Below are 20,722 nucleotides of genomic sequence, written 5' to 3' on the forward strand. Positions count from 1 at the left end.
TTGGCCACCTGATTCGAAGAGCCGACTCATTAGAAAGACCCTGATGCTGGGGAAGATTGAGGGCAGGAAGAGAAGAGGGTGACAGAGGATGAGATGATTGGATGGCATCACTTCTTAATGGACATGATTTTGAGCAAGCTCCAGGAGATGATGAAGGACAGGGAAGCCTGGTGTGCTGCAGTCCATGGGGTCTCAAAGAGTCAGACACGACTTAGCGACCTAACAAAAATCTGTTAACTTTTTACCCTTTAATTTTTCTGCCAGCTCAGACCTTCCATCTGGGATCATTTTCTTTTTGCCTGAAAGATACCTTTTTATAGTTTCCTGTAGTGAGACTGCACTTGGCGAAACTCTCTTAGTTTTTGTCTGAAAATTATTTTTTCCTCATCTCTGACAGATATTTTTGGTTGCTATAGAATTCTAGGTTGGTGGTTATTTTCTTTTAAATATATTAAAGATATTTTCAATTGTCTTCTTCCTTTTGTTCTGAAGAAATCAGATTATTTCTAATTGCTACTAATGTTTGCCTTTTTTGAGGATGATACATTTTATTTTCCCTGGCTGCTTTTTAATTCTTTATATTTAGGTTTTCTTTAGTTTCACTATTTATTTCACTTTTTACTTGTATTGCTTGGAATGTGTTGAGCTTCTGGAGTCAGAACTGCTGTTTTTCGTCATATGCTTGACATTATCCATCATTTCTTCTAATATTGCCCTCTGCCCTCTTATCCTCTCCTTGGGGTACTCCATCTGATTGTATTTTAGATTTTTGTATTGCTTCATCTTCATCTAAGTCTACCATATCTTCTGTATTCTCCATCATTTCTCTTTCTAGTCTGACATTGTTTTCTTACTGGATTTCTTTGTTGTAACAACCTATAATCCAATTATCTAACCCTTTTTTTTTCTAGCAATATTGTCACTCTTGTTCTTCATTTACTTAAACTTAGTTTGCACAGCTGTTTCATAGCATGTATCTGATAAATCCAGTGCCTGAAGACTTGGTGGGTCTGTTTTGGTTTGTTATTTCTGCTTACTTTTGCTGATAGAGTCCCTTTTTTTTTTTTTTTTTTTTGAGGGAGGGATCCTGTTATTCTTCAGCTGCGGTTTGAACATTGTACTTGGAAAACTATTTGTAGAAATGGCCTGAGGCCAAGAATTGAGGTGCTTTACTTTTTCTGAAGAAAAGCTATGCTCCTTGGAAGGAAAGCTATGACTGACCTAGACTGCATATTAAAAAGCAGAGACATTATTTTCCCAACAAATGTCCATCTAGTCAAAGCTATGGTTTTTTCAGTAGTTATGTATGGATGTGAGACTTGGACCACAAAGAAAGCTGAACGCCAAAGAATTGATGCTTTTGAACTGTGGTGTTGGAGAAGATGCTTGAGAGTCCCTTGGACTGCAAGGAGATCAAACCAGTTCATCCTAAAGGAAATCAATCCTGAATATTCATTGCAAGGACTGGTGCTAAAGCTGAAGCTCCAATACTTTGGCTACCTGATGTGAAGAACTGACTCATTGGAAAAGACCCTGATGCTGGGAAGGACTTGAAGGCAGCAGAAGAAGGGGACAGCAGAGGATGAGATAGATGGTTGGATGGCATCACTGACTCATGGACATAAGTTTGAGCAAGCTCTGGGAGTTGGTGATGGTCACGGAAGCCTGGCATGCTGCAGTCCACGGGGTCGCAAAGAGTTGGACACGACTGAGCAACTGAACTGAACTCTCTTCAGAGAAGAGTTGCATTTGCCTCTGCCAGGTTTTGGGGTTACTGCTAATTCTGAGTCACTTTAAAGCAAGTTTAACTTTGTCAACCCAGGTGATTTGAAAACTGGCCATATTTCCATGGGGGCTGTTCCACTTCTTGGTCATCCTGTCCTATTTGTGCTTTGTGTTTAGTTGTTCAGTCAAGTGTGACTCTTTGTGACACCCCCCAGCCCCCCACCGCCCATGAACTGTAGCCCAGCAGGCTCCTCTGTCAATGGGGATTCTCCAGGCAAGAATACTGGAGTGGATTGCTGTGCCCTTCTCCAGAGGATCTTCCCAGCCCAGGAATCGAACCGGGGTCTCCTGAATTGCAGGCAGATTCTTTACCAGCTGCTTCCAGGGTTCAGTTCAGTTCAGTTCAGTCGCTCAGTCGTGTCCAACTCTTTGCGACCCCATGAATCGCAGCACGCCAGGCCTCCCTGTCCATCACCAATTCCCGGAGTTCACCTAAACTCATGGGCATCGAGTTGGTGATGCCATCCAGCCATCTCATCCTCGGTCGTCCCCTTCTCCTCCTGCCCCCAATCCCTCCCAGCATCAGGGTCTTTTCCAATGAGTCAACTCTTCACATGAGGTGGCCAAAGTATTGGACTTTTCAGCTTTAGCATCAGTCCTTCCAATGAACACCCAGGGCTGATCTCCTTTAGAATGGACTGGTTGGATCTCCTTGCAGTCCAAGGGACTCTCAAGAGTCTTCTCCAACACCACAGTTCCAAAGCATCCATTTTTTGGCGCTCAGCTTTCTTCACAGTCCAACTCTCACATCCATACATGACCACAGGAAAAACCATAGCCTTGACTAGATGGACTTTTGTTGGCAAAGTAATGTCTCTACTTTTTAATATGCTGTGTAGGTTGGTCATAAATTTCCTTCCAAGGAGTAAGCCTCTTTTAATTTCATGGCTGCAGTCACCATCTGCAGTGATTTTGGAGCCCCAAAATATGAAGTCTGACACTGTTTCCACTGTTTCCCCATCTATTTCCCATGAAGTGATGGGACCGGATGCCATGGTCTTCGTTTTCTGAATGTTGAGCTTTAAGCCAACTTTTTCGCTCTCCTCTTTCACTTTCATCAAGAGGCTTTTTAGCTCCTCTTCACTTTCTGCCATAACAGTGGTGTCATCTGCATATCTGAGGTTATTGATATTTCTCCCAACAATCTTGATTCCAGCTTGTGCTTCTTCCAGCCCAGTGTTTCTCATGATGTACTCTGCATATAAGTTAAATCCCTGTACTATTAGAGTCCCTGCTACTGTCCTAGGCTTTGGTTCTGTCCTTGTTTTCTGGATAACATTTTTGTTTCCTTTTGGAGCTTACAATTTCTTACTGTATTATAATTTTTAATGCTATTAAGATTTTTTTTTAATGTGTTAGCCACTACTTTTATGTCATTTTTCAGCATGTAAACTAGCCTTCAATGACAGGATAATAAATGGTATCTCCTTTTATCAGTTATATAAAGTTCTTAATAGCTACAAAGTTCTACATAGATAAACAATGTGATCTGAAGAAAAAATACACAATTAAAACCTCATTTGTCAGGCTTCCCTGATGGTCCAGTGGTTAAGAATCTGCCTGCCAATGCAGGGGCTGTGGGTTCAGTCCCTGCATGGTCTAGAGTCCATGCTCCACAATAATAGAGTAGCCCCCGCTTGCCGAAACAAGAGAAAACCCGCATACAGCAATGAAAGCTTAGTTCAGCCAAAACAAAACAAAAACGGAAACCTCTTTTGCCAAGATCAGGAAGCGTTGTCATTTCTCATTACAGACGAAAACCTCTGTGATTCCAAAATATGATAGTCCTCTCTTGGGTGCTTGTTTGAGTTTCTACTATAGAGCAAATATATATAAGCATCAATGGAAGACGAAGAAATTTAAAAACAGCTGAAGTTCTAGAAACACACCAGAAAGTAGAGTAACTAAGGTACTATATTAGTTTCCTAGAGTTCCCTAACAAATTACCATAAATTGTGTGGCTTCAGTTCAGTTCAGTTCAGTTCAGTTCATTTCAGTCGCTCAGTGTGTCCGATTCTTTGCGACCCCAAGAATCGCAGCATGCCAGGCCTTCCTGTGCATCACCATCTCCCGGAGTTCACTCAGACTCATGTCCATCGAGTCCGTGATGCCATCCAGCCATCTCATCCTCGGTCGTCCCCTTCTCCTGCCCCCAATCCCTCCTAGCATCAGAGTCTTTTCCAGTGAGTCAGCTCTTTGCATGAGGTGGCCAAAGTACTGGAGCTTCAGCTTTAGCATCCTTCCCTCCAAGGAAATCCCAGGGCTGATCTCCTTCAGAATGGACTGGTTGGATCTCCTTGCAGTCCAAGGGACTCTCAAGAGTCTTCTCCAACACCGCAGTTCAAAAGCATCAATTCTTCGGCGCTCAGCTTTCTTCAGAGTCCAACTCTCACATCCATACATGACCACAGGAAAAACCATAGCCTTGACTAGATGGACCTTAGTCGGCAAAGTAATGTCTCTGCTTTTGAATATGCTATCTAGGTTGCTCATAACTTTTCTTCCAAGGACTAAGCATCTTTTAATTTCATGGCTGCAATCACCATCTGCAGTGATTTTGGAGCCCAAAAATATGAAGTCTGACACTGTTTCCACTGTTTCCCCATCTATTTCCCATGAAGTGATGGGACCGGATGCCATGGTCTTCGTTTTCTGAATGTTGAGCTTTAAGCCAACTTTTTTGCTCTCCTCTTTCACTTTCATCAAGAGGCTTTTTAGCTCCTCTTCACTTTCTGCCATAACGGTGGTGTCATCTGCATATCTGAGGTTATTGATATTTCTCCCGGCAATCTTGATTCCAGCTTGTGCTGCTTCTAGTCCAGCGTTTCTCATGATGTACTCTGCATATAAGTTAAATAAGCAGGGTGACAATATATAGCCTTGATGTACTCCTTTTCCTATTTGGAACCAGTCTGTTGTTCCATGTTCAGTTCTAACTGTTGCTTCCTGACCTGCATACAGATTTCTCAAGAGGCAGGTCAGGTGGTCTGGTATTCCCATCTCTTTCAGAATTTTCCACATTTTATTGTGATCCACACAGTCAAAGGCTTCGGCATAGTCAATAAAGCAGAAATAGATGTTTTTCTGGAACTCTCTTGCTTTTTCCATGATCCAGCAGATGTTGGCAATTTGATCTCTGGTTCCTCTGCCTTTTCTAAAACCAGCTTGAACATCAGGGAGTTCACGGTTCACGTATTGCTGAAGCCTGGCTTGGAGAATTTTGAGCATTACTTTACTAGCATGTGAGATGAGTACATTGTGCAGTAGTTTGAGCATTCTTTGGCATTGCCTTTCTTTGGGATTGGAATGAAAACTGACCTTTTCGTGTCCTGTGGCCACTGCTGAGTTTTCCAAATTTGCTGGCATATTGAGTACAGCACTTTCACAGCATCATCTTTCAGGATTTGAAACAGCTCAACTGGAATTCCATCACCTCCACTAGCTTTGTTCGTAGTGATGCTTTCTAAGGCCCGCTTGACTTCACATTCCAAGATATCTGGCTCTAGATTAGTGATCACATCATCATGATTATCTGGGTCGTGAAGATCTTTTTTGTACAGTTCTTCCGTGTATTCTTGCCTCTTCTTAATATCTTCTGCTTCTGTTAGGTCCATACCATTTCTGTCCTTTATCGAGCCCATCTTTGCATGAAATGTTCCCTTGGTATCTCTAATTTTCTTGAAGAGATATCTAGTCTTTCCCATTCTGTTGTTTTCCTCTATTTCTTTGCATTGATCACTGAAGAAGGCTTTCTGATTTCTTCTTGCTATTCTTTGGAACTCTGCATTCAGATGGAAATATCTTTCCTTTTCGCCTCTCTTCTTTTCACAGCTATTTGTAAGGCCTCCTCAGACAGCCATTTTGCTTTTTTGCATTTCTTTTCCATGGGGATGGTCTTGATCCCTGTCTCCTGTACAATGTCACGAACCTCCATCCATAGTTCATCAGGCACTCTGTCTATCAGATCTAGTCCCTTAAATCTATTTCTCACTTCCACTGTATAATCATAAGGGATTTGATTTAGGTCATACCTGAATGGTCTAGTGGTTTTTCCTACTTTCGTCAATTTGAGTCTGAATTTGGTAATAAGGAGTTCATGATCTGAGCCACAGTCAGCTCCTGGTCTTGTTTTTGTTGACTGTATAAAGCTTCTCCATCTTTGGCTGAAAAGAATATAATCAATCTGATTTCGGTGTTGGCCGTCTGGTGACGTCCATGTGTAGAGGCTTAGAGCAACCAAAAGCCACCTCTTACCCTGGAGGCCAGAAGTGTTGAACCAACATGTCAACAAAACGGTGCTCCCTCCAGAGGCTCTAAGGGAGAGAATCTGTCCCTCGCTTTTCTAGCTCCTGGTGGCTGCAGGTGTCCCGGCTTGTGTCCTCATGCTCATGTTCATATTCACTTGTCTTCCCTCTCCTGAGTCTCTTCTTCCGTGTCTCTAGCACACCTCCCTCTGCCCTTCTCTTATAAGGACACTTGGGATGGCATTTAGGGCTCAGTCACATAATGTAGGATAATCTCTCCATCCTAAAATCCTTAACTTAATCACATTTGCAAAGCAGTCCCACCCACCCCCAAATACAATGAATGCAATAATTCTATAGGAGTCATATTATTAACAGCATATTATATTACATAGTGCTAAGTATATTGTTAATTTTTTTAAAAAAGCCATAGTTTGTTGCTGCTTGTAAACATGATGTACAAATGTCAAATCTTTATTTTAAAAGTTAAAAGTTTGTATTATCCAACTGTATAGTTTAGCAACAGATTTACATGTTAACAGAAGAAGGATCCAATATGACAATTTTACTATCTACCAAGTGTTTAATGTGCAGATTTTACTCATGCTACATGAAAAGCTAGAAACCTCGCACATATCCTATAAAATTGGAGGAAAAAATCATAGATTATAAGCATGGAACAATACTTGGATATTCTTTACTTGATCTTCTGTCTTTTTAATAGCGATTGACAGCTAATGAAACATGCGGCTAAAAGACACATGAGATAATTTGTATGATGTGATCACGGCTGCTCTAGGTCAAATCGGAGGCTCCAGGTAGGTCGTTCTTTCTACCTTCTTTCATTTTTCCACCTTCCCTCAGTTTCTCTTGGTTAAATTGTGACAGTCACATCTTCCTCTCACATCCAGTCACCTAAAAAAGAGTGATTACATGTGCATACATAGAAAAACAACTAAAGCTGCACGGATATTGGGCATATTAACTCTGACATGTTAGCAATGATAGCTCAAGGAAGAACTGGCTGTACACTCAGAATACATTGAGGACCCCCCTGCATGAGATATTGCAAGCATCCATCCTCAGAACTCGTTATGTATGCAGTTAGTCAAGATGGATACCTACTGAAATTCCAATTTTCTAGTCAGTTCAGAAAGACTTCAATCCTTGAGTGTGTGTGTGTGTGTGTGTGTGTGTGTGCGCGCGCGCGCCCGCGCTTACTCACTCAGCCATATGCGACATGACAAAGTGTCATGTGCGACACTTAGGCACAAAAGTATTTCCCTCTACTGTTTTCTGTTGCATTTCTCTTGTGAGCCACAAGGGGAGTAATCACTTCTCTCTATCCTGACCTGAGAGGTTCAATGCCCTCTGCTGGAATTAGGGAGTCAGTTCAGTTTAGTCGCTCAGTCGTGTCCGACTCTTTGTGACCTCATGGGCTGCAGCACGCCAGGCTTCGCAGTCCATCACCAATTCCCAGAGCATACTCAAACTCATGTCCATCGAGTCGGTGATGCCATACAACCATCTCATCCTCTGTCGTCCCCTTCTCCTCCACCTTCAGTCTTTTCCAGCATCAGGACATTTTCCAGTGAGTCAGTTCTTTGCATCGGGTGGCCAAAGTACTGGAGTTTCAGCTTCAGCATCAGTCCTTCCAATGAATATTCAGGACTGATTTCATTTAGGATGGACTGGTTGTATCTTGTTGCTGTCCAAGGGACTCACAAGAGTCTTCTCCAACACCACAGTTCAAAATCATCAATTCTTTGGCACTCAGCCTTCTTTATGGTTGAATGCTCACATCCATACATGACTACTGGAAAAACCATAGCTTTGACTGGATGGACCTTTGTTGAGAAAGTAATGTCTCTGTATTTCACTATGCTGTCTAGGTTGGTCATAACTTCTCTTCCAAGGAGCAAGCGTCTTTTAATTTCATAGCTGCAGTCGCCATCTGCAGTGATTTTGGAGCCCAAGAAAACAAAGTCTGTCAGTGTTTCCATTGTTTTCCCATCTATTTCCCATGAAGTGATGGGACCAGATGCCATGATCGTAGTTTTCTGAATGTTGAGTTTTAAGCCAACTTTTTCACTCTCCTCTTTCACTTTCATCAAGAGGCTCTTTAGTCCTTTGCTTTCTGTCCTAAGTGTGGTGTCATCTGAAAATTCATAATGGCCTTCACTTCTTGAGTTTTAAAACACTAAATAATATAACAAGCACTAAATAAATGTTGGCTCGTTTGATAAACTGCATGTGTGAATGCTTGGCTGAGCGCTGCGTTTTCAAAAGATTTTAAAAGACAAATGAACAGAGATTTCATCGTGTTGGACTGCTAGTATCACTTAACTTTCTAGTAATCAACATGCTTTTGATTTCTGCATACTTAGCCTCTTAGGTCCCGTGAAACTGAAAGTCCAGTCTGACTCTTTGCAACCCCATGGACTAATCAGTCCATGCAATTCTCCAGGCCAGAATACTGGAGTGGGTAGCCTTTACCTTCTCCAGCGGATCTTCCTGACCCAGGAATCGAACCGGGGTCTCTTGCATTGCCGGCAGATTCTTTACCAACTGAGTTATCAGGGAAGCCCCTTAGGTCCCTTAGCAGGAGGAACTTTTTGTCTTCTGATTTGAGGTTGCAAACTGCTAATCTGAGGATCAAATCCAGGTGATTGGCCTGTTACCTTTGGCTGCATAGTTTAAAAGTTGGGAAATTTTACATAAAAATCTTGATTTGTGATTCCCTTGAGGGACTGGGAAATGTAACCACATTGCTTACATTCCCACAGGACAGCAAAGTGTTGGTGATACATGGTAGAAATTAGCTTTGAAGAGGACCTGCAAGCTCCAGTTGGCTACAGGTTTCTCTTTTCTTGCTTCCTTATTGATTCCTGGCTCCTGTGAGCCCATTAAGTTTCTGACTATTCTTAGGAGATCAGTAAATGCCTTGCTGCCTAGGAGACAGTTGGCTATGTTGTAGATGAGTCAGCAGAACAGTTTTTGAGAGTTTGTGTGTGTGTTTTTAGTGTAGCTGCAAAAAAAGTTAAGTACCACATATTCAACAGACTTGAAAAGAAAAACATTTCCCAGGTTATGTGATTTGTATCCCTTTTGAAGTTCCTTAACTCTTTCATGAGTTGATTTATCTCTCAATATATCTGATTTTTCTTTTGCTAAAGACATTGGAAAATTTAAGTGAAACTAAGACTTAAACCAAATTAATAAAAAAACATTACCAGGGCTATTTTTTCTTTCTAAAGTGATTAATAATAATTACTCTAAAACATTGAATGGTGAACCAAGGAAGCATGTTTCCTGATGGCATTTACTAGAAGCTATTATTTCCAATGTGTAGATGTAAGTATTATCTCAATAATTTTTTTTTTATTTCCATTTTAAGCGCATTCAGATTTCCAACTAACACCTGAATAAATGTTACAGACAACACATTGGCAACTGCTGTGGAACCAAGAACTATTTACATTAACCTGGTAAGATAATGAAAAACTGTGTTTTAAAAAAGTCAAAGTTATGCTCAAAATCCTAGAGCAGAGACCATAAACTAGTAGCCCTACTCCTATATCTGTCTCACACATTGTATTCAAAAATTTTGAATTGCTGTAGTTGCAAACTTGGAAAATCACGGTGCTGTAGTGCAGCTTCCACAAGGGGGCACTGCCAGAACACTTGACCAGGTCAAGTAACATGCCTGGCCCATAGGCATTAAGAGTTTGTGACCTGTGCTCCACAGTTATTCTTTTTCAGTTCAGATGTATTACAAGGAGACTCATTTTCACCGTTTATTCCTAGTTTTAGAAAGTACTGATGGAAACACACACACACAAGAAGTAGCTGTTGGAAATGATAAGGCCAAAATGTGACATCATTGTGTGAGTATTAAATCCAAATAAATTAGCAAACTATCAGAATTAGAGGATTTAATAAAATGACTGTGAATAGATAAATGTAGCTGTTAATAATGCTCTAGTATTTCAGCATGGAAAATAAGATAATTTCTCCCTCACCTCATCTTTTTAAAAATATGTACTAAATACAGCAATTCTTGTTATATGTGGTAGTTAAGTTCTATAAAGTTGCCAGACTCTGTGTTAGTGAATACTGAACTATTACTTCTAGGGGAAATACAGGGATGGTTTCCTGTGAGCTTCTGGTCCCAACTGACCAATACATGACCTTGTTTTTTGTATGTTTCGGTTTAAAGACACTTTATTTAATATAGTGTTAGTCACTAGAATTTTTCACACTTGGAGAATCCCTCTGTTCCTCTCTAGTGATAGAGGAAATCACCACATTGCTAAGTACTTCCCCCTCCACAAAAACAACAGTCCTTACCATCCTTAATCCTCAAAAATAGAATGGGCCAGAAGTACAAGTTAGTCAAGTGCTGAGGAACTCAACCTGACTCGACTCCTAAGTCTTGTTGTTAGCCCTGAGGACCCTGTAATCCTCACTTTCCCCCCAACAGTGATTCTCCCTTTGAGAAGTAATCACTGGCAGGCCCATGAAGATCCCTTACTCTTAGACCATAGGAGGTTCAGATCTGATCCAATTTGGTTTTCTTAAATATTGCCAAGGTCTTATCCGATACACATACTTATTACTGATAGTTCAAATGCATTCAGTACTTTCCCCTGAGATATCCTACCTCAGCCCTTACATGATCTTCATGTTGAAGACCTGGTCTTCTGGGAAAAAAAAAAACAAAACATCAAAAGACCAATCCTGAAGCCAGATGGAAGGAACCTTACTTGTTGTTTAGTCACTAAGTCATGTTTGACTCTTTGCAGCCCCATGGACTGTAGCCCACCAGGCTCCTCTGTCCGTGGAATTTTCCAGGCAAGAATACTGGAGTGGGTTGCTGTTTCCTACTCCAGGGGATCTTCCCGACCCAGGGATTGAACCCGAGTCTCTTGTGCTGTGCTGTGCTAAGTCGTTTCAGTCGCGTCCGACTCTTTGCGACAATATGGACTGTAGCCCTCCAGCCTCCTCTGTCCCATGGGATTCTCCAGGCCAGAATACTGGAGTGGGTTGCCATTTCCTTCTCCATAGGGTCTTCCTGACCCAGGGATCGAACCCTCATCTCCTGCATTGGCGAACACATTCTTTACCGCTGAGCCACCTGGGAAGCCGTGGAAACTTACACTGTCTTTCTAACCACTGGTACTGCAGCAGAACCATTAGGAATACATCTTTTATGTCTCAATATTTAAAAAACAAAAGTCTTATTGAAGTTGGGAAAAGTCACCCGAGCAGCAGACCCTAAGCTGAGGCTCCTTGAGACCTCCCAGAAGCAGATGATGACGTGAGACAAACTGCTTTCTCATGAATTTTGGGAAAAGCAGATGGTACCACAATGGGGTCAACTTCCACCCACGATATTGGAGCACAATTGCCTAGGATTCCTTTCTCCAGTGTCCTTCATGTTCCTCCTTTGTATCTTCATCATTTTTTAATTTTTCTGTTTTTCTTTAGTTTTAGAACTTCCTGAGTCATGTCTTTCTTATTCCTTTCCATTTCTGCCCTCCTTCTCTATTCCTCATTTATCCACAGTTGTGTACTTTTTTTCACATTTGCCCCATCCCCCAACTTCTCTGACCTCTACATCATAAGCAAGAACATGTGAGATGCTAACCAAGAAATTCACTGCATTGCCTCCACAATGCAGTCACAATCCTGACCCCTTCCTCGAAGGATCTCCACATTAATTTCCTGGAATCCACTAGACTGGTTCTCACTGGCCTTGGGTCTTGGTTTTACTCCTTTTTACAGCCTCTGATAAACAAATTTTCTGCTTTCTTTTGTAAGTATTCTTCTAATTAAGCACCTTTTCTCCAGAATCCTTTCTCAGCTTTAGACCACCATCAGAGCTCAACAGATGATTAAGCCCATGCTCCAAGGGGGGAGCCAACAAGAAATTGCTGACTCCATGGACAATTTAACTGAGCCTTGACCAAAACCCACAGGAATTAATGAGATTGTTCTAAGACTGATGATGTTTGTATTCAACAAGAGGAGGCACTGATTAAGGCCAAATACAGACCTTTCCCTCTTTGTCTGAACCTGCAGATGAGGCCAGATACTGACCCTCCAACACTCCTTCTCTGTCTCACAACTGATTTGCTAAGATTACAGTTTTTTGTCCCCAGAAACTAGCTAGCCACAGAAAAAGACATTTCCTGTTCACATAATTGACGTGACTTCTTGCTGGAAATAAAACAAAACTATAAATCACCACCTCTGCAACTTGTTTACTCCTCCCTATAAAAGTCTAAGGCATAATCACCCTGGGGAGACATTCTGACCATTGGATGTTAGATGCTGTCGCTATTGCCTGAAGACAACCTATCTCCTTACTTGACTGACTGACCTTTGATATTTGTTGTTCAGTCACTCAGTCTTGTTCGACTCTTTGCAACCCCCAAAACTGCAGGCTTCCCTTTCCTTCATCATCTTCCAGAGCTCATGTCCATGAGTCAGTGATGGCATTCAAACATCTTATCCTCTGTTATCCCCTTCTCCTCCTGCCTTCAATTTTTCCCAGTATCAGCATCTTTTCTAGTGAATCAGTTCTTTGCATCAGTTAGCCAAAGTTTTGGAGCTTCAGCTTCAGCATCAGTCTTTCCAATGAATAGTCAGGGTTGATTTCCTTTAGGACTGACTACTTTGATCTCCTTGCAGTCCAAGGGACTCACTAGTACTGTATTGTCTGATCACTTTTAGTGTGATTTAAAAGTGACCAGACAGTAGAGTATTAGTGAAAAGTCAAATGGACCAAGAAACAGAAATCAATCTATGTTATAAGGGAATTCCATGTAGGATAAATAAGGTACCACCATGGAATGGCAAAAAAAAATTTTTTAATTGATGCTACTGGCTAAATTGCCTGGAATATTCCGTGGACAGAGGAACCTGTTGGACTACAGTCCATGGGGTCACAGAGTTGAACATGACTGAGCAACTAACACTTTGATTTTCATGGAGAAAAGTAAAGTTGAATCCTTACCTTATTCAAATAAAAAGATGGGTATCAGACTGAAATCCTAAATTCAAAAATTAAATTTATAAATCTAATTGAAGAAAATGTAGAAGAATATCTGTGTGAACTAGAAGTGGAAAGAAATTTCGCAACCAAGACTCATATAATGAAGAAATGTGAGTACATCAAACTTAAATTTATAAGCAGTGTACCCATTTGGCAAAATTAACAGAGACATGACAGACCAGGAGATGTTTGAAAATCTATAACTGACTAGGGATTACAGCAAGGACAATTGATTTTAGATAATGATTTGCAGATCATTATTGAGTGATAAATTCAACTTAGTTGCAAGCAGAACTTTAGAAAATGAAGCAAAATAGAATAAAAAGTATCAGCGTTCATAATAAGCATCACGAAAATATACTCATCGGCATTTTGTCTACATCATGTAAATAAAAATGTAAAATATAAAATGCATATATATACAATATTGTATATATACATTGTTGGGAATATATATATTAATAATTAGTCATATTTAATTGTATAGAAAAAAACAATTATTTTACAAAATTAAAGTAATCAGAATCCAAAAGTTTTGTTACTTCCTAATATATATGCTATTTCTAAACTCCAAAATGAAAAAGAGCACTAATACCTGAAAGGTATCTTACTATATTAGAAAAAAAACAGATTTTTAGTATGGAATAAAAATAAACTTAGAGACCACAAGTAAACATAGCTGTTCTAATATAAAACGGGCTCAATCAAGGAGTAAAATGTCCCTACCGTCACTGACCATTATATCTACTACTGTGGGCAGAAATCCCTTAGAAGAAATGGAGTAGCCATCATGGTCAACAAAAGAGTCCGAAATGCAGTACTTGGATGCGATCTCAAAAACAACTATCTCAAAAACGACAGAATGATCTCTGTTCATTTCCAAGGCAAACCATTCAATATCACGGTGATCCAAGCCTATGCCCCAACCAGTAACGCTGAAGAAGCTGAATGGTTCTATGAAGATCTACAAGACCTTTTAGAACTAACACCCCAAAAAGATTTCCTTTTCATTCTAGGGGACTGGAATGCAAAAGTAGGAAGTCAAGAAACACCTGGAGTAACAGGCAAATTTGACCTTGGAATACAGAATGAAGCAGGGCAAAGGCTAATAGAATTTTGTCAAGAGAATGCAGTGGTCATAGCAAAAACCCTCTTCCAAGAGAAGACTCTATACATGGACATCACCAGATGGTCAACACCATCAGATCAGATTGATTGCAATCAGATTGATTGTATTCTTTGCAGCCAAAGATGGAGAAGCTCTATACAGTGAGCAAAAACAAGACTAGGAGCTGACTGTGGCTCAGATCATGAACTCCTTATTGCCAAATTCAGACTCAAATTGAAGAAAGTAGGGAAAACCACTAGACCATTCAGGTATGACCTAAATCAAATCCCTTATGATTACACAGTGGAAGTGAGAAATAGATTTAAGGGACTAGATCAGATAGACAGAGTGCCTGATGAACTATGGACAGAGGTTCATGACATTTTATAGGAGACAGGGGTTAAGACCATCCCCATGGAAAAGAAATGCAAGAAAGCAAATGGCTGTCTGAGGAGGCCTTACAAATAGCTGTGAAAAGAAGAGAAGTGAGAAGCAAAGGAGAAAAGGAAAGATATTCCCATCTGAATGCAGAGTTCCAAAGAATAGCAAGGAGAGATAAGAAAGCCTTCCTCAGTGATCAATGCAAAGAAATAGAGGAAAACAGCGAATGGGAAAGACTAGAGATCTCTTCAAGAAAATTAGAGATACCAAGGGAACATTTCATGCAAAGATGGGCTTGATAAAGGACAGAAATGGTATGGACCTAACAGAAGCAGAAGATATGAAGAAGAGGTGGCAAGAATACACAGAAGAACTGTACAAAAAAGATTGTCATGACCCCAAATAATCATGATGGTGTGATCACTCACCTAGAGCCAGACATCCTGGAATGTGAAGTGAAGTGGGCCTTGGAAAGCATCACTACAAACAAAGCTAGTGGAGGTGATGGAATTCCAGTGGAGCTATTTCAAATCCTGAAAGATGATGCTGTGAAAGTGCTGCACTCAATATGCCAGCAAATTTGGAAAACTCAGCAGTGGCCACAGGACTGGAAAAAGTTTTCATTCCAATTCCAAAGAAAGAAATGAAATATATGAGAATAAATGATCAAATTGATAGCTCAAGAAGAAAGCGGTAAGCCCCGGGATCAAGAGAAGAAACGTTGCTAGAAGGCACTATGGTAGAAAATGGGAATTTAAAAAATAGTTTACTTAGTAAAATTAAAAATCAAGTCAGTCCATCCAGGAATTTATGTAAAGCAAAAAAAAGAGTGATGCCTAATGAGACCTACCATTGATATTTTATTAGTGAGCTAAAACAGTCTAAGCTTCCCTGGTGGCTCAGATGATAAAGAATCCACCTACAAGGCCAGAGACCTGGGTTCAATCCTTGGGTTGGGAAGATCTCCTGGAGAAGGGAATGGCTAACCACTCCAGTATTCTGGCCTGAAGAATTCCATGGACAGAGGAAACTGGCAGGCCATGGAGTTGCAAAGAGTCAGACATGACTGACCAATTTCACTGTATACATTCTTAACGGAATAGATAATTCATACCTTAAATGAACACACCATAATAAAGGAAAAGCTGTCAAACTCATTTTATGACTGAACTGCTTTATGTCAAAACCAGATACAGACAGTATAAGAAAAGAAAATAATAGGTTAATTTCACTTACATTTATAGCTGTGAAAATCTAGAATAAAATATTAACTAGCCAGACTCATCAGTATTAGTGATCAAGAATCAAGAAGGGTTCAAGTAAGGTTAAATTACAAGTCTACAAGGCAGAAAGACTGGTTATAACTTTTCCTCTGCCAGAAAAGAAATCTTCAGAAAAACCTTTACCTCAACATACCAAGAGTCTATGGTCAGCATAATTACCTCTTGCTGCTGCTGCTGCTGCTAAGTTGCTTCGGTCTTGCCCAACTCTGTGTGACCCCATAGACGGCAGCCCACCAGGCTCCTCTGTCCCTGGAATTCTCCAGGCAAGGATTCTGGAATGGGTTGCCATCTCCTTCTCCAATTAACTCTTAGGTTGGTGCAAAAGTAATTGTGTCTTTTGCATTGTTGAAATTTGCCTTTGGTATTGGAATACATTCTTTAAATAAATGTGATTATGTTATATATAATTTTAACACATTTCTCACTTTTTTTTTTTTTTTTGCTAATGACATTTTTTTTACTTGCCATTTTTTATGTTTATATTAGATTATGGAAATGATGTTAGGCAAAAAGCAAATTTGAGTGATTTTCATATTTGAGTTCAAGATGGGTCATAAAGCGGTGGAGACAACTTCAACATCAACGACACATTTGGCCCAGGAACTACTAATGAACATACAGTGCAGCTGTGGTTTAAGAAGTTTTGTAAAGGAGAGGAAAGCCTTGAAGATGAGCTGGCCATCGGAAGTTGACAGCAACCAACAGCACCATCATCGAAGCTGATCCTCTTACAACTACATGAGAAGTTGCCAAAGAACTCAACGTAGACCATTCTATGGTGGTTTGGCATTTGAAGCAAATTGAAAAGGTGAAAAAGTTCTATAATTGGGTGCCTTATGAGCTGACCGCAAGTCAAAAAAATTGTCATTTTGAAGTGTCGTCTTCTACGCAACAATGGCAAACCATCCGCTTGTGATGTGCAATGAAATGTGTATTTTATATGACCGCTGGCAAAGACCCTCAGTGACTGGACTGAGAAGCAGCTCCACAGCACTTCCCAAGGCCAAACTTGCACCAAAAAAAATCATGGTCACTGTTTGGTGGTCTGCTGCTGGTCTGAACCACTTCAACTTTCTGAATCTCAGAAAAACTGTTACATCTGAGAAGTATGCTCAGTGAATCGATGAGGTGCACAGAAAACTGCTGTGTCTGCAGCTGGCACTGGTCAACAGAGTGGGCCCAATTCTCCATGACAATGCCCAACTGCATGTTGCACAACCAATGCTTCAAAAGTTGAAAATTTAAAAAATTCCCCATATTACAGCCAAGAAAACACCTTCATAGATAAAGATAAATTATCAGAGAATTAGGCTTTTGAAAAATAATTGCCAAAGTGCTTCCCTGGTGGTTCAGACTGTAAAGAATCTGCCTGCAATGCAGGAGACCTGGGTTTGATCCCTGGGTTGGGAAGATACCCTGGAGAAGGGCATGGCAACCCACTCCAGTATTCTTGCCTGGAGAATCCCATGGACAGAGGAGCCTGGAGGGCTACAGTCCATGGGGTCACAAAGAGTCAAGTAAAAATAGAAGACATCAAAATAAGTACTATACACGATGTCAAACTGAGAGGAAGTCCCCTTGATGTAAAACAGTGCTATAAGCTTCTGTTTTTCCTTTGGAAATGTATCTTGTCTTAAGAAATAACAATAAACTTTTCTGAAGGGTAGGAAAAGTCAAATAATTAGAGAAAAGTACATCATGAAAGTGAAAAAAGTAAAAGTGTTAGTTGCTCAGGCATGTCCCTCTCTGCAACCCCATGGACTGTAGCCCACTAGGCTCCTCTGTCCATGGAATTCTCTAGGCAAGAATGCTGGAGTTGGGACTTCCCTGGTAGTCCAGTGGCTAAGACTCCAAGCTCCCAGTGCAAAGGGCCTGGGTTCGAACCCTGGTTGGGGAATTAGATCCCATATTCTCCAACTAAGACCTGGCGAAGCCAAATAAAAGTAATTTTAAAAAAAGATACTGGAGTGGGTTGCCATTCCCTTCTCCAGGGGATCTGAACCTGGATCTCCTGCATTTCAGGCAGATTCTTTACCATCTGAGCCACCAGGGATGATATCTTATATGTAACCTTAAATAAGGGAGAGATTTTAAAGCACATATAAGCAAGAGACAGTTTTTGGTATTAATATGTCTAATTCAGGTTAACAAAAATAATCTTTATAGTTTCAGAATTACAGATTATATTACTAAAACTGCTAACAGTGAAGAGACATGGGCTTTTAGAACAAGGCAATCTTGTGTGAATTTGGGCTCTGCAATAGTCAGGGTGAGGATCCCAGGAAAAATAGTTAACTTTATTATAGTAAAGATTAAAACTAACAGATATTCTGTAGAAAATAGCTTACATGTCTGTAACATAAGTGGTATACAGTAAATGTTAGTCTTCTTCATTTATATTTTATAATATTATGTAGTTTTCAAAGCCTTATCATGTGTATTCTAATCTTTTATCCTTATCCTAGCATTGTGAGCAGGTAATATTATTCCCAGGTTAGATAGCTAATAAGTAGGAGAGCTAGTTAAAGGAATTAGAAGCTAGATTTTCTAATTTTAATATAGGACTCCTTTCACTCTACCACAATATGATTCAGAATGGAAGAATGGAAGTTGTAGTAAAATGCCCTCATTTTATAGACGATGGGCTAGAGACCCAGAAAGTGATTGCTTAAAACATGTACTTAGTTCTTGGCAGAGAACTAGATTAGAACCAGTGCGCTAAGGGTTAACAAAATTCTTTTCATTAGGTTAACAAAGAACTTCTGCAAGAGTGTTGGAACGCCTGTTAACGTTCTAACTCTGTTTCTTTGGTAACCTGATCAATAAGGTGTGTTGACTGTGTTACCAGGCAGTACTGCTTGTGGTAAAAATGACTCCTGACTGGGAAGCTGTGAGAACTATAAATACTTGATCTCCCTTGGGCTTCGCTGAGTGTGCTGAGTCTAGTCACCTGGAAGATATGCCTATAAAGTTGTCACAAGCGATTTTACTCCTCTAGGAAGTGGGGCTTCTAAAGTAGGGCAGCTCCCCTCCCCGTGATGTGAGTCTCATGTCCTTGAACCGAGCCCTTTACTGGGGGTGGAAGAGAACCATACCTGCAGGGCTGTATGGACAGCTACCAGAAGCCCTCTGAGAGCCGTGCCTGACTCTGTCGCCTGGTAAGAGGGCGATCCTGTCCTATATCCTCTCACCAGACTAGGGGGTCTTGTGACTCTGAATGTTGAGAATCCATACTTTAGCTAAACCTAAGACTGCCCCGAGGGCATCATGGATCACCCATGTCTAGACATTTAGTCCGATATTCTTCCTGCAACATCATGGTTAAACAAGTCCTTAAAGCTGTAAATGGATTTTTGACAAATTCAAATTCTTCCATTGCAGAAATAGGAATAGAACACTACTACTTCCAAATTCCACTTACAAACCAGAGAGGTTGATGTGAATGATGGAAAAAGCACGTGCTTCTGAGCAGGTGTGACGTGAGTTCAAATTTCCACTTTGCCATTTACTGTGTAAGCAAGATACTCAACTATTCTGAGCCTCAGTTTTCCCATTGGTAATATGAAAAGTCTACTTACCTTAAAGGGTTGTTTTAAGCAACAGCGTGTATGTAAAGTACCTAGAATACAGTTATTGTTGCTGTTGGTGTTGCTCAGTTGTGTCTGACCCTTTGTGACCCCATGGACTACAGCAAGCCAGACTTCCTGTCCTTCACCATCTCCCAGAACTTGCTCAAACTCATGTCCATCGTGTCAGTGATGTCATCCCACCATCTCATCCTCTGTCGTCCCCTTCTCCTCCTGCCTTCAATCTTTCCCTGCTTTAGGGTCTTTTCTAATGAGTTGGTTCTTCACATCAAGCAGCCAAAGTGTTTGAGCTTCAGCATCAGTCCTTCCAGTGAATTCTCAGGATTGATTTCCTTTAGGACTGACTGCTTTGATCTTGCAGTCCAAAAATACAGTAGGCATTCATTAAATGTTTTATCCTCCAACTCAGGAATCAATCCAAGTTTGCCAGAGCATGTGGCTTCCTCTTCAAATACCAACAGTGAAAGATTCTGGGTCAGTAAGCGAACAAGTTCTCTAGGAGGACCACAGATGCAGATCTTGGGGCTGTTGAACAACGTCCTGCCCCTCCCCAATCAGGGGCCAACTGAGTAAATCGCCAAACTCTTTAGCATATAGTGACTCAGTCTAAGAAGTGCTGCCATTTACAGAGTTCCCTGAGGAAGTTTTCTTTCGCAAACCTTTCCTTGCTGGTCGGCCCCATATCCCTGCTTACAACTCAGCCCCTGTTGACCTTTTGCCAGACTGATTTCACCTCATTCAACATTTAAATAAGGCTTCTACCGACCAGAGGCACATTTACTTTTTTCAGTATAGGTCGGATACATTTTGACCAAGGTCACTGATAACATGATCAGCTATTTTTATGTCTTCTTAGTCACTTAGTCATGTCTGACTCTGCAACCCCATGACCTGTAGCCCACTAGGCTCCTCTGTCCATGAGATTTTCCAGACAACAATACTGGAGTGGGTTGCCATTTCCTTCTCTAGGGGCTATTTTTTATAGGTTTATAAAAATATTTTTAAAGGAAAAAAGTTATAGTTTATTTGAATTATGTCTCCCCCAAATTGGGCTCAGTAAATGGTACCTAGATGCTGGAGACAGACTCAGTTACTTGAATAATAAGATTTCTGCTCCTAATAATGGCAAATCTACATTTACATTATAAAATTTAACACAGGTTGATCTGATATTGGACCCCACGTCTGAGGTCAGGGGTGGCGGCTGAGAGGAGTACCCCCACGTCCAAGGAGTGGTGGCTGCGTGGGCGCAGGAGGGCCGAGAAGAGCTACTC

At 40.7% G+C, this 20,722-nt stretch overlaps 1 protein-coding gene across 1 annotated transcript in view; it reads left to right on the plus strand.

Annotated features, from left to right (window-relative positions):
• LOC102187171 (wiskott-Aldrich syndrome protein family member 1-like) overlaps positions 1–20,718 on the plus strand; it is a 28,097-nt gene extending 7,379 nt beyond the window's left edge. The window contains exons 2-4 of the mRNA XM_018066120.1: positions 9,427–9,517; positions 19,243–19,333; positions 20,609–20,718. Of these exons, the coding sequence (XP_017921609.1) occupies positions 9,427–9,454 (28 nt within the window). The 3' untranslated portion in view covers positions 9,455–9,517; positions 19,243–19,333; positions 20,609–20,718. The remainder of the gene's footprint in view (positions 1–9,426; positions 9,518–19,242; positions 19,334–20,608) is intronic.

Source organism: Capra hircus, chromosome 21 (genome assembly GCF_001704415.2).
Source record: "Capra hircus breed San Clemente chromosome 21, ASM170441v1, whole genome shotgun sequence".
NCBI classification, from domain to species: domain Eukaryota; kingdom Metazoa; phylum Chordata; class Mammalia; order Artiodactyla; family Bovidae; genus Capra; species Capra hircus.